The sequence below is a fragment of the Aegilops tauschii genome, chromosome 7 (assembly GCF_002575655.3).
Source record: "Aegilops tauschii subsp. strangulata cultivar AL8/78 chromosome 7, Aet v6.0, whole genome shotgun sequence".
Lineage (NCBI taxonomy): Eukaryota > Viridiplantae > Streptophyta > Magnoliopsida > Poales > Poaceae > Aegilops > Aegilops tauschii.
In genome coordinates this window covers 134,030,101-134,042,460 of record NC_053041.3, presented here as the reverse complement: position 1 = coordinate 134,042,460, position 12,360 = coordinate 134,030,101, and the positions used below count along the sequence as shown (strand labels likewise).

Below are 12,360 nucleotides of genomic sequence, written 5' to 3'. Positions count from 1 at the left end.
GCAGCCGTCGATCGAGTAGACGGTTTCCTTCCCAAGTTCTCTTCGTGCGCCGTCACCTCTAAGATCTCTTTGCACCTTTCGTCGCCGCCGGAGCACAGGGCGCTCAGCGCTTCTCCTCCAGCGATTGAATCCATGGCTGCTTCACAGACTGATCAAGGCTTCTGGCATGAATTCGGAGGTACGATTACTAGTATATACAGTAACAACACTAGCCTAATGTACTAGATCTCCAGATCGATCGCACATTACAAACTAAGATTCTCGGTGAATTACTATTCAGATGCGGTAAGATCAGAATTTATAAATCTAATTCGACTCTTTGTGCAATGTTAGGATGATGAGGAAATATACCAACATAAATTCATTTTACAAGAGGTGACTCGGTATTTAGTATTGCCCGTCTCAAAAAGCTTGTCTTAAATTTATTTAAATACATACGTATCTAACACAAAAACGTCTCTAGATAAATTCGTATTTAGACAAAATTAAGACAAGTTTTTTGAGACAGAGGAAGTACTATCCACCCAGGTATTCATACAGGTAAATCTAAATTAATATTATGCCCATCCCAAATTAATTGTCTTAAATTTGTTTAGATACAGATGTACACAACACTAAAACATGTCTAAATACATTTGTATCTAGACAAATTTAAAACAACTAATCTGAAACAGACAGAGTAGAAATTTAGTTTTTGTATATTGCAAATCAAATGTTGCCATACATTTGTATCAATCCTAGTTTTGAGATTATATTCTTGTGATGTGTCTTCTAAGTGTTTATTATTTTTCTCGCCCCCCTCATGCCTTAATCCTGGCTCCGCCCCTGACGATGCATGTACGTGGTTTATACTCTCTGAACTGACAAGCCTTTTTTTTGGAGTATCTGAACTGACAAGTTGGTGGCAAGCAATTATTTCCCAAGGTGATTTTCGGTCGCATGGCAACAAACCGAAGCGGGTGATATCTCAGCCTCAGCATTCTTTTTTTTGGAATAGGCAAAAGATTTGTATCATTGCATTGATAAACACACAAACTACGTTCACAACAAGATGTCGTGGGTGTGTGCACCCTAGAGCGGCCTACATGGCCACTTTGGGTTCCTAGGCTACATCTCGGCCAACAGTGCGTCGAGCCCGGGTGCACCTGCATCGGCTCAGGAATTAGCTTCATCTTGAATGGTGTTGGATAGATAGGAGACCAATGGTCGCTCGGCCTCGAAGGCACATACATTGCACAGCTTCCAAGGAACCATGCCACGAGGATGATCATGGAGGATATACCTCGTCGCTTATCGGCAGGCGCCACGTCATGAGATGTCGCCCGACATCTCGATTGACGCCAGGTGGGGGTGTCGTCGCACGACACCATGAAAGTACCTCATGCCATACCTGTCGCGAGAAGGGACAGTGCACAAGCAGATGGTGCAAAGTCTCGGGCTCCTAAGCGCAAAGCACACAGCGGGGTGCATGCAGAAGCCCACGACGGAGCAGCCGATTAGGGGTCCCACATTGGTCCTGAAAGGCGGGTCAACTGAAGATCTTTGATCGCAACGGTGCCCACGTCTTCAATTCAGCTGCCACCAATAGGCAACGGTGGAGCCATGCAGCATCGTCGAATAGTAGGAGGCGGCGGAGTAGGAGCCATTGGCGGTCATCTTCCATGAAAATTTGTCTAGCTCGCGCGAGAGCTTGATGTACCTAAGATGCATCTAAAGCTCCAGCTACTGTAAGGTGGCTGCCACACCAAGTACGCCATGGATGTTGTCGAACCAAGATCGGTGGTGAGGCCCCTCAACAATGTGTCTTTTACGTCACCTCTTTAGAACCAAAGCATGCACCGCCTGTGCAATTTCAACAATGGATCGACCCAAATCCAGTGGTCCTCCCAAAACAGACATGTGCGGTCGTCTCTCACGTACCAGGAAATGCAAGCATGAAATATAACGCAAACATCGCCAATATGGCTGAAGGGGAGGTGGCGCCAACGCCGGGAAGGATCCGTCTTTTAGAGTCAGAGCCATCGTGCGTAGAGGGCTATGCCCATCTGATGGAGGTCTTGGATGCCAAGGCCTCCTAGCTACACAGGGCAGCACACATGCTCCCAGTTGACTAGGCATATTGACCCCATTGGCATTTTTGCTGCCGCACCACAGGAATCGGTGGAGGCAGAGGCGATCTGCCTCTTTCTTGAGAGTTGCAGCATCCATCGAAATGGACATCAGGTGTGTATCAGGGTCTCACTAAGAGTGTGGTGCACAAGGAGCAGACAAGCATCCATTGGTAGGAGGCTAACCTTCCAAGTGAGTAATTGACTGTCTATCAAGTCAATCGAAGGTTGTAGAGTGGAGGGCGGTAGCTTTCGGACGGAGAGGGGCAGCCTGAGATAGGGAATTTGGAACTCCTTCATCGGGCAGGCGAGACTATCACGAAGGGCATGTATATGATCGTCATCATATTGGATAGGGGTGGACGAGCACTTGGCGTAGTTCATGATGGGTCTGAAGGCGACGCCGAAGACACAGAGGAGCACTCTGATCGCTACCAAATCATAGGGATCTGGGTGGTAGGAGACCACCTCATCGTCAACATATAGAGATACGTTGCAGGTCATATGTCGATCAGTGAGCCGCTGGAGGATGCCCGTGGAAATTGCACGATGGATCTTAGTGTTGAGGACGTCGATCATGATGACAAAAAGCATCGAGGACAAGGGATCGTCTTGCCGTGGCCCCTTGCGATGCCAAATCGGCGGCCTCGAAGTGCCACTGACCATGCCACATGTTCTAGCGGTGGAATGAAGGATGAAGATCCACTCGCAGCAGCTCCATCCGAAGCCAAGCTTGCGGAGGACCACGAGGAGGAAGGCCCATGAAACATAATCAAAGTTCCTAGCGATGTAAAGTTTGAGGAGCATTCGCGGGAACCAAGGGAGGGGTACTGATTCATGGTCTGTTCCATGAGGAAGAAGTTGTCATGGTTGCATCGCCCGACAATGAACACGCTCTGATTTGTCGAAACCAACGTGGTAAGCATGTTTAGCCTCATCCACTTGTTTGCGATTCTCGTCGCGAAACTTCTCTAGTTTGGTTTCTGAACGTTGTTGCGAGAGAAGTAGAAAGTAGAAACAACTTGTAGGTGGTACAACAGAAATTTTTAATTCCCAGTCACATGTTAAAATCATGTTAATTTATGTTCTAACTCCGACTAACTTCTGAGCATATAAAATGAACCTTTTTTGTTGTCACAAAGCAGATTTTAGCCCAACTTTATATATAAGGCTCAAATAGTCGAACCGATACAAGTTGATGGGAAAATCCCCAGTAAGCCAAAATATTAAAGAGACAACTGACCGGACACTGATTAACGCCACTAACCCATAGTCGAGCATGAAAAACAGGAGCCACCACACCAAACATGAGGCCACCTAGACTACTGAACCAGAATAAAACTGCACCGCCTTGGGAAACCACCATACCCCGACGCACCAAACACACCAAACTATTGCGGGAGAGGGCAAAGCGTCTACCCTCTCGCTCTAGGGCTTGGATCTCTGATCCTGCCAGCAGATAGAAATGATCAAGGATAGTGACTGTGAAGACACATCCAAATGATAGGAGACCAATGAATTCACTCCATGCCACCGAAGAAGCTACATGCCATCAAAGCAACCCTGAAGATGCTGACACGCTCCAACCAGATGATACCTGGGTCTCCCGGCAATGCCCCCAAGAGGGTTTTGGCCACCCTCGCCTTCCCCTTAGCCTATATAAAGGGAGGGGAGGCGCATGGGGGCAGCCACCCTTCCACCCTTGGCCGTGGTGTCTCCCAACTCCTCATATTTCCTTACACGGACGCTTGGCGAAGCCTTGCTATAGATTTGCTTCCACCACCACCACGTCATCGTGCTGGCCTAGATCACATCTACTTCTCCATCCTCGCTTGTTAGATCAACAAGGCAGAGACGCCACCGATCTGTATGCGTGCACATGACACAGATGTCGTTCGTTCGATGCTCGGATCGGATTGGATCGCGAAGGAATACGACTACGCCAACCACGATCTCTAGATCGTCATGGTCGAAATATGCCCTAGAGGCAATAATAAAGTGGTTATTATTATATTTCCTTAATCATGATAAAGGTTTATTATTCATGCTATAATTGTATTGATGGGAAACTTAAATACGTGTGTGAATACATAAGCAAATACCAAGTCCCTGGTAAGCCTCTAGTAGACTAGCTCGTTGATCAAAAGATGGTTAAGGTTTCCTGACCATAGACATGAGTTGTCATTTGATAATGGGATCACATCATTAGGAGAATAGGTGATGGACAAGACCCATCCGATAGCTTAGCATATGATCGTTCAGTTTATTGCTACTGCTTTCTTAATATCAAATACATATTCCTTCGACCATGAGATCATGCAACTGATCCTGGATACCGCAGGAATACCTTGTGTGCTATCAAACTTCACAACGTAATTGGGTGACCATAAAGATGCTCTACAGGTATCTCCAAAGGATTCTGTTGAGTTGGCGTGAATCGAGATCGGGATTTGTCACTCCGTATGACGAAGATGTATCTCTGGGCCCTCTCGCTCATACAACAACACAAGTAGCTTGCAAGAAAAGTGACTAAGGAGTTAGTTATGAGATGATGTATTACGGAACGAGTACAGAGACTTGCCGGTGACGAGATTGAACTGGGTATGGAGATATCGACGATCAAATCTCGGGCAAGTAACATACCGACAGACAAAGAGAACTACGTATGTTGTCATAAAGGTTCGACCGATAAAGTTCTTCGTAGAATTTGTAGGAACCAATATGGGCATCCAGGTCCCGCTATTTGTAATTGACCGGAGAAGCGTCTCGATCATTTCTACATCATTCTCTAACCGTAGGGTCCGCACGCTTAATGTTCGTTGACGATATAGTATTATATGAGTTATCTGAGTTGGTGACCGAATTTTGTTCGGAGTCCCGCATGAGATCACAGACCTGACGAGGAGCTTCGGAATGGTCCAGGGTAAATATTGATATATAGAACAATACTATTTCATTTCCTGAAAGGTTTTGGAATGCACCAGGTATTTATCGGCTCACCGGAAGGGGTTCCGGGAGACCTACGGGGAGTTATTGGGCCAAACGGGCCAAGGGAGGGAGCACACCAGCCTACAAGGGGTTGCCGCGCCCACTCCTGGCCACCGGCCCTCTAGGAAAGGAAAGGGGGCCGCCTAAGGTAGGGAGCCGCCGGCCCCCCTCCTGCCATCTCCTCCACCCCCCTAGGAAGGAGAGGGGGGCGCCTAGGGCGGGCACCCTAGGGCTGGCCGTCAGCCCCCTTGGGGGTGCCCTAGGCTGCCTCCCCCCTCCACCTATATATATGTAAGGAGGGAGAGGGCACAACACACACCACGATCCTCAAGCCGTGTGCGGTGCCCTCTCTCCCTCTAATTCTAGTTCCTCCTCCGTCCACATCCGTTGTGCTTGGCGAAGCCCTGCAAAGAAGTTTCACCACCACCGTCATCACACGATCGTGCTACCGGGACTCATCTACTACTTTGGCTCTCTTGCTGGATCGAGAAGGCGAGGACGTCATCGAGCTGAATGTGTGCTGAACGCGGAGGTGTCGTACGTTCGGTACTTGATCGGGACAGATCGTGAAGGTGTACAACTACATCAACCACGTTGATAAACGCTTCCCCTTAGCGATCTACAAGGGTATCTAGATGCTCTCCCCCTCTCGTAGCTATGCATCTCCATGGATAGATCTTGTGTGTGTGTAGTATTTTTTTTTGTTTTCCATGCAATGTTCGCCAACACGTTAATGCTTTCAGTCTACAAGGGTATGTAAACACACTCTCTCTCTTGTTGCTAGCATCTTCCTAGAATAGATATTGGGTGTTTCGTAGGATTTTTTGTTTTCCATGAAACATTCCCATTCGACCACTGGGGATGGGAGCACTAGTGAAAGTGCAACTAATCCCCGGGTGATTTTGGTAATTCATAACAACATATAGCTCATTGAACTAATATCCATTCAAGTTAAATATTTCAGAAAGTTCAATGTTTGGCATGGCATGGACTAGAAATGTGGACCCATCAAAATGCTAAGGACAAAGATTGGCAAAAGCTCAAGACTCTTCATTTCTATTTTAAGTGATCCAAGATCACATTGAGTCCATAGGAAAGCCAATACTATTAAAAGGGGATGAGGTGTTGCTTAATGTTCTACTTGCTCAAAGTGCTTAGTGATATTGCTCCAAAGCCCTCAACCTGTTGGGGAACGTAGTAATTTCAAAAAAATTCCTACGCACACGCAAGATCATGGTGATGCATAGCAACGAGAGGGGAGAGTGTTGTCCACGTACCCTCGTAGACCGAAAGCGGAAGCGTTATCACAACGCGGTTGATGTAGTCGTACGTCTTCACGATCCGACCGATCAAGTACCGAACGCACGGCACCTCCGAGTTCAGCACACGTTCATCTCGATGACGTCCCTCGAACTCCGATCCAGCCAAGTGTTGAGGGAGAGTTTCGTCAGCACGACGGCGTGGTGACGATGATGATGTTCTACCGACGCAGGGCTTCGCCTAAGCTCTGCAACGATATTATCGAGGTGTAATATGGTGGAGGGGGGCACCGCACACGGCTAAAATATCGTATATCAATTGTGTGTTCAGAGGTGCCCCCTGCCCCCGTATATAAAGGTGCAAGGGGGGAGGCCGGCTGCCCTTGGGGCGTGCCAAGGAGAGGGGGGAGTCCTCCTCCTAGTAGGAGTAGGACTCCCCTTTCCTAGTCCAACTAGGAAGAGAGAGGGGGAAGGAAAGAGAGGGAGAGGGAGAGGGAAAGAGGGGCCGCGCCCCCTCCCCTAGTCCAATTCGGACTCCTCATGGGAGGGGGCGCGCCACGTATTTAATAGTATTGGCTTATTTAGATGGTGTCCTATTTAGAGTGAATGCAGCCGTCTCTAAAGCATAACCCCAAAACGATAGCGGTAAATCAGTAAGAGACATCATAGATCGCACCATATCTAATAAAGTACGATTACGATGTTCAGACACACCATTATGCTATGGTGTTCCGGGTGGCGTGAGTTGCGAAACTATTCCGCATTGTTTCAAATGTAAGCCAAACTCGTAACTTAAATATTCTCCTCCACGATCTGATCGTAGAAACTTTATTTTCTTGTTACGATGATTTTCAACTTCACTCTGAAATTCTTTGAACTTTTCAATGTTTCAGAGTTATGTTTCATTAACTAGATGTACCAATATCTTCTCAAATCGTCTGTGAAGGTGAGAAAATAACGATATCCGCCACGAGCCTCAATATTCATCGGACCACATACATCTGTATGTATGATTTCCAATAAATCTATTGCTCTCTCCATAGTACCGGAGAACGGTGTTTTAGTCATCTTCCCCATGAGGCACGGTTCGCAAGTACCAAGTGATTCATAATCAAGTGATTCCAAAAGTCCATCAGTATGGAGTTTCTTCATGCGCTTTACACCGATATGACCTAAACGGCAGTGCCACAAATAAGTTGCACTGTCATTATCAACTCTGCATCTTTTGGCTTCAACATTATGAATATGTGTGTCACTACTATCGAGATTCATTAAAAATAGACCACTCTTCAAGGGTGCATGACCATAAAAGATATTATTCATATAAATAGAACAACCATTATTCTCTGATTTAAATGAATAACCGTCTCGCATCAAACAAGATCCAGATATAATGTTCATGCTCAACGCTGGCACCAAATAACAATTATTTAGGTCTAATACTAATCCTGAAGGTAGATGTAGAGGTAGCGTGCCGACGGCGACCACATCGACTTTGGAACCATTTCCCACGCGCATCGTCACCTCGTCCTTAGCCAATCTTCGCTTAATCCGTAGCCCCTGTTTCGAGTTGCAAATATTAGCAACAGAACCAGTATCAAATACCCAGGTGCTACTGCGAGCATTAGTAAGGTACACATCAATAACATGTATATCACATATACCTTTGTTAACCTTGCCATCCTTCTTATCCGCCAAATACTTGGGGCAGTTGCGCTTCCAGTGACCAGTCTGCTTGCAGTAGAAGCACTCAGTTTCAGGCTTAGGTCCAGACTTGGATTTCTTCTCCTGAACAACAACTTGCTTGCTGTTCTTCTTGAAGTTCCCCTTCTTCTTCCCTTTGCCCTTTTTCTTGAAACTAGTGGTTTTACTGACCATCAACACTTGGTGCTCCTTTTTTATTTCTACCTCCGCTGCCTTTAGCATTGCGAAGAGCTCGGGAATTGTCTTATCCATCCCTTGCATGTTATAGTTCATCACGAAGCTCTTGTAGCTTGGTGGCAGTGATTGAAGAATTCAGTCAATGACGCTATCATCCGGAAGATTAACTCCTAGTTGAATCAAGTGATCATTATACCCAGACATTTTGAGTATATGCTCACTGACAGAACTATTCTCTTCCATCTTGCAGCTATAGAACTTATTGGAGACTTCATATCTCTCAATCCGGGCATTTGCTTGAAATATTAACTTCAACTCCTGGAACATCTCATATGCTCCATGACGTTCAAAATGTCGTTGAAGACCCGGTTCTAAGCCGTAAAGCATGGCACACTGAACTATCGAGTAGTCATCAGCTTTGCTCTGCCAAACGTTCATAACTTCTGGTGTTGCTCTTGCAGGAGGCCTGGCACCTAGCGGTGCTTCCAGGACGTAATTCTTCTGTGCAGCAATGAGGATAATCCTCAAGTTACGGACCCAGTCCGTGTAATTGCTACCATCATCTTTCAACTTTGCTTTCTCAAGGAACGCATTAAAATTCAACGGAACAACAGCACGGGCCATTTATCTACAATTAACATAGACAAGCAAGATACTATCAGGTATTAAGTTCATGATAAATTCAAGTTCAATTAATCATATTACTTAAGAACTCCCACATAGATAGACATCCCTCTCATCATCTAAGTATTTACATGATCCAAATCAACTAAACCATGTCCGATCATCACGTGAGATGGAGTAGTTTCAATTGTGAACATCACTATGTTGATCATATCTACTATATGATTCACGCTCGACCTTTCGGTCTCCGTGTTCCGAGGCCATATCTGCATATGCTAGGCTCGTCAAGTTTAACCTGATAGTATTCCGCGTGTGCAACTGTTTTGCACCCGTTGTATTTGAACGTAGAGCCTATCACACCCGATCATCACGTGGTGTCTCAGCACGAAGAACTTTCGCAACGGTGCATACTCAGGGAGAACACTTTTATCTTGAAATTTTAGCGAGAGATCATCTTATAATGCTACCGTCAATCAAAGCAAGATAAGATGCATAAAATATTAACATCACATGCAATCAATATAAGTGATATGATATGGCCATCATCATCTTGTGCTTGTGATCTCCATCTCCGAAGCACCGTCATGATCACCATCGTCACCGGCGCGACACCTTGATCTCCATCGTAGTATCGTTGTCGTCTCGCCAACTTATTGCTTTTACGACTATCGCTACCGCTTAGTGATAAAGTAAAACAATTACATGGCGATTGCATTCCATACAATAAAGCGACAACCATATGGCTCCTGCCAGTTGCCGATAACTCGGTTACAAAACATGATCATCTCATACAATAAAATATAGCATCATGTCTTGACCATATCACATCACAACATGCCCTGCAAAAACAAGTTAGACGTCCTCTACTTTGTTGTTGCAAGTTTTACGTGGCTGCTACAGGCTTAGCAAGAACCGTTCTTACCTACGCATCAAAACCACAACGATAGTTTGTCAAGTTGGTGCTGTTTTAACCTTCGCAAGGACCGGGCGTAGCCACACTCGGTTCAACTAAAGTGAGAGAGACAGACACCCGCCAGTCACCTTTAAGCAACGAGTGCTCGCAACGGTGAAACCAGTCTCGCGTAAGCGTACGCGTAATGTCGGTCCGGGCCGCTTCATCTCACAATACCGCCGAACCAAAGTATGACATGCTGGTAAGCAGTATGACTTATATCGCCCACAACTCACTTGTGTTCTACTCGTGCATAGCATCAACGCATAAAACCAGGCTCGGATGCCACTGTTGGGGAACGTAGTAATTTCAAAAAATTTCCTACGCACAAGCAAGATCATGGTGATGCATAGCAACGAGAGGGGAGAGTGTTGTCCACGTACCCTCGTAGACCGAAAGCGGAAGCGTTATCACAACGCGGTTGATGTAGTCGTACGTCTTCACGATCCGGCCGATCAAGTACCGAACGCACGGCACCTTCGAGTTCAGCGCACGTTCAGCTCAATGACGTCCCTCGAACTCCGATCCAGCCGAGTGTTGAGGGAGAGTTTCGTCAGCACAACAGCGTGCTGACGATGATGATGTTCTACCGACGCAGGGCTTCGCCTAAGCTCCGCAACGATATTATCGAGGTGTAATATGGTGGAGGGGGGCACCGCACACGGCTAAAATATCGTATATCAATTGTGTGTTCAGAGGTGCCCCCCTACCCCCGTATATAAAGGAGCAAGGGGGAGGCCGGCTGCCCTTGGGGCGCGCCAAGGAGAGGGGGGGGAGTCCTCCTCCTAATAGGAGTAGGACTCCCCTTTCCTAGTCCAACTAGGAAGAGAGAGGGGGAAGGAAAGAGAGGGAGAGGGAGAGGGAAAGAGGGGCCGCGCCCCCCTCCCCTAGTCCAATTCGGACTCCTCATGGGAGGGGGCGTGCCACCTCCTGGCTGCTGCCCTCTCTCTCCCCTCAGGCCCACTAAGGCCCAATACTTCCCCGGGGGGTTCCGGTAACCCCTCCGGCACTCAGGTTTTATCCGAAACTTCTCCGGAACACTTCCGGTGTCCGAATATAGTCGTCCAATATATCAATCTTTATGTCTCGACTATTTCGAGACTCCTCGTCATGTCCGTGATCACATCCGGGACTCCGAACAACCTTCGGTACATCAAAACATATAAAATCATAATATAACTGTCATCGTAACGTTAAGCGTGCGGACCCTACGGGTTCGAGAACTATGTAGACATGACCGAGACACCTCTCCGGTCAATAACCAATAGCGGAACCTGGATGCTCATATTGGTTCCTACATATTCTACGAAGATCTTTATCGGTCAGACCGCATAACAACATACGTTGTTCCCTTTGTCATCGGTATGTTACTTGCCCGAGATTCGATCGTCGGTATCTCGATACCTAGTTCAATCTCGTTACCGGCAAGTCTCTTTACTCGTTCCGTAATACATCATCCCGCAACTAACTCATTAGTCACAATGCTTGCAAGGCTTATAGTGATGTGCATTACCGAGTGGGCCCAGAGATACCTCTCCGACAATCGGAGTGACAAATCCTAATCTCGAAATACGCCAACCCAACAAGTACCTTTGGAGCCACCTGTAGAGCACCTTTATAATCACCCAGTTATGTTGTGACGTTTGGTAGCACACAAAGTGTTCCTCCGGTAAACGGGAGTTGCATAATCTCATAGTCATAGGAACATGTATAAGTCATGAAGAAAGCAATAGCAATATACTAAACGATCGAGTGCTAAGCTAACGGAATGGGTCAAGTCAATCACGTCATTCTCCTAATGAGGTGATCCCGTTAATCAAATGAAAACTCATGTCTATGGTTAGGAAACATAACCATCTTTGATTAACGAGCTAGTCAAGTAGAGGCATACTAGTGACACACTGTTTGTCTATGTATTCACACATGTATTATGTTTCTGGTTAATACAATTCTAGCATGAATAATAAACATTTATCATGATATAAGGAAATAAATAATACTTTATTATTGCCTCTAGGGCATATTTCCTTCACAACCACTTTCTCATTTCCACATATGTCCAAAACTCAAAGTCAAATTCGGCCCCACCGATTTGATCTATCCGGCGCCACCGAGTTCAGTTAACATATCCACTGCCAGAAACCCTAGAAATTCGGTTACACCGATACGGATCTAGTCTCACCGAGATGGCCTTGCAAACTCTCTGTTACCTGTTGCAATTATTCCGGTCTCACCGAAATGTGCAATCGGTCCCATCGAGTTTGCTTCACCAACTCTCTGTGTGCTCTTTGCTGAAATCGGTCTCATCGAGTTCAAGCATTCGGTCTCACCGAGATGAGGTTTTGCCCTAGCCCTAGCACATCGGTCCCACCGAGTTGTTCCAGTTCGTCCCACCGAGATTCCCAACGTTCGCATTTTGAACTAAATCGGTCTCACCGAGTTCTTCTATTTGGTCTGACCGAGTTGGGTCAAATGTGTGTAACGGTTTGATTTTGTGTGGAGGCTACATATACCCCTCCACCCCTTCTCCATTTGTGAGAAAGCCATT

General features: G+C 46.4%; 1 protein-coding gene across 1 annotated transcript; it reads right to left on the bottom strand.

Annotated features, from left to right (window-relative positions):
- Window positions 1-2,219: 2,219 nt before the first annotated feature.
- LOC141026928 (uncharacterized) lies at window positions 2,220-2,915 on the bottom strand. Its single transcript, XM_073503811.1, has one exon. The coding sequence runs from the start codon at window positions 2,913-2,915 to the stop codon at window positions 2,220-2,222; it is 696 nt and encodes a 231-aa protein (XP_073359912.1).
- Window positions 2,916-12,360: the final 9,445 nt, after the last annotated feature.

Coding starts and splice junctions, on each gene's coding strand:
- LOC141026928 (XM_073503811.1), bottom strand. CDS start 2,915: ATGCTCCTCAAACTTTACATCGCTAGGAACTTTGATTATGTTTCATGG.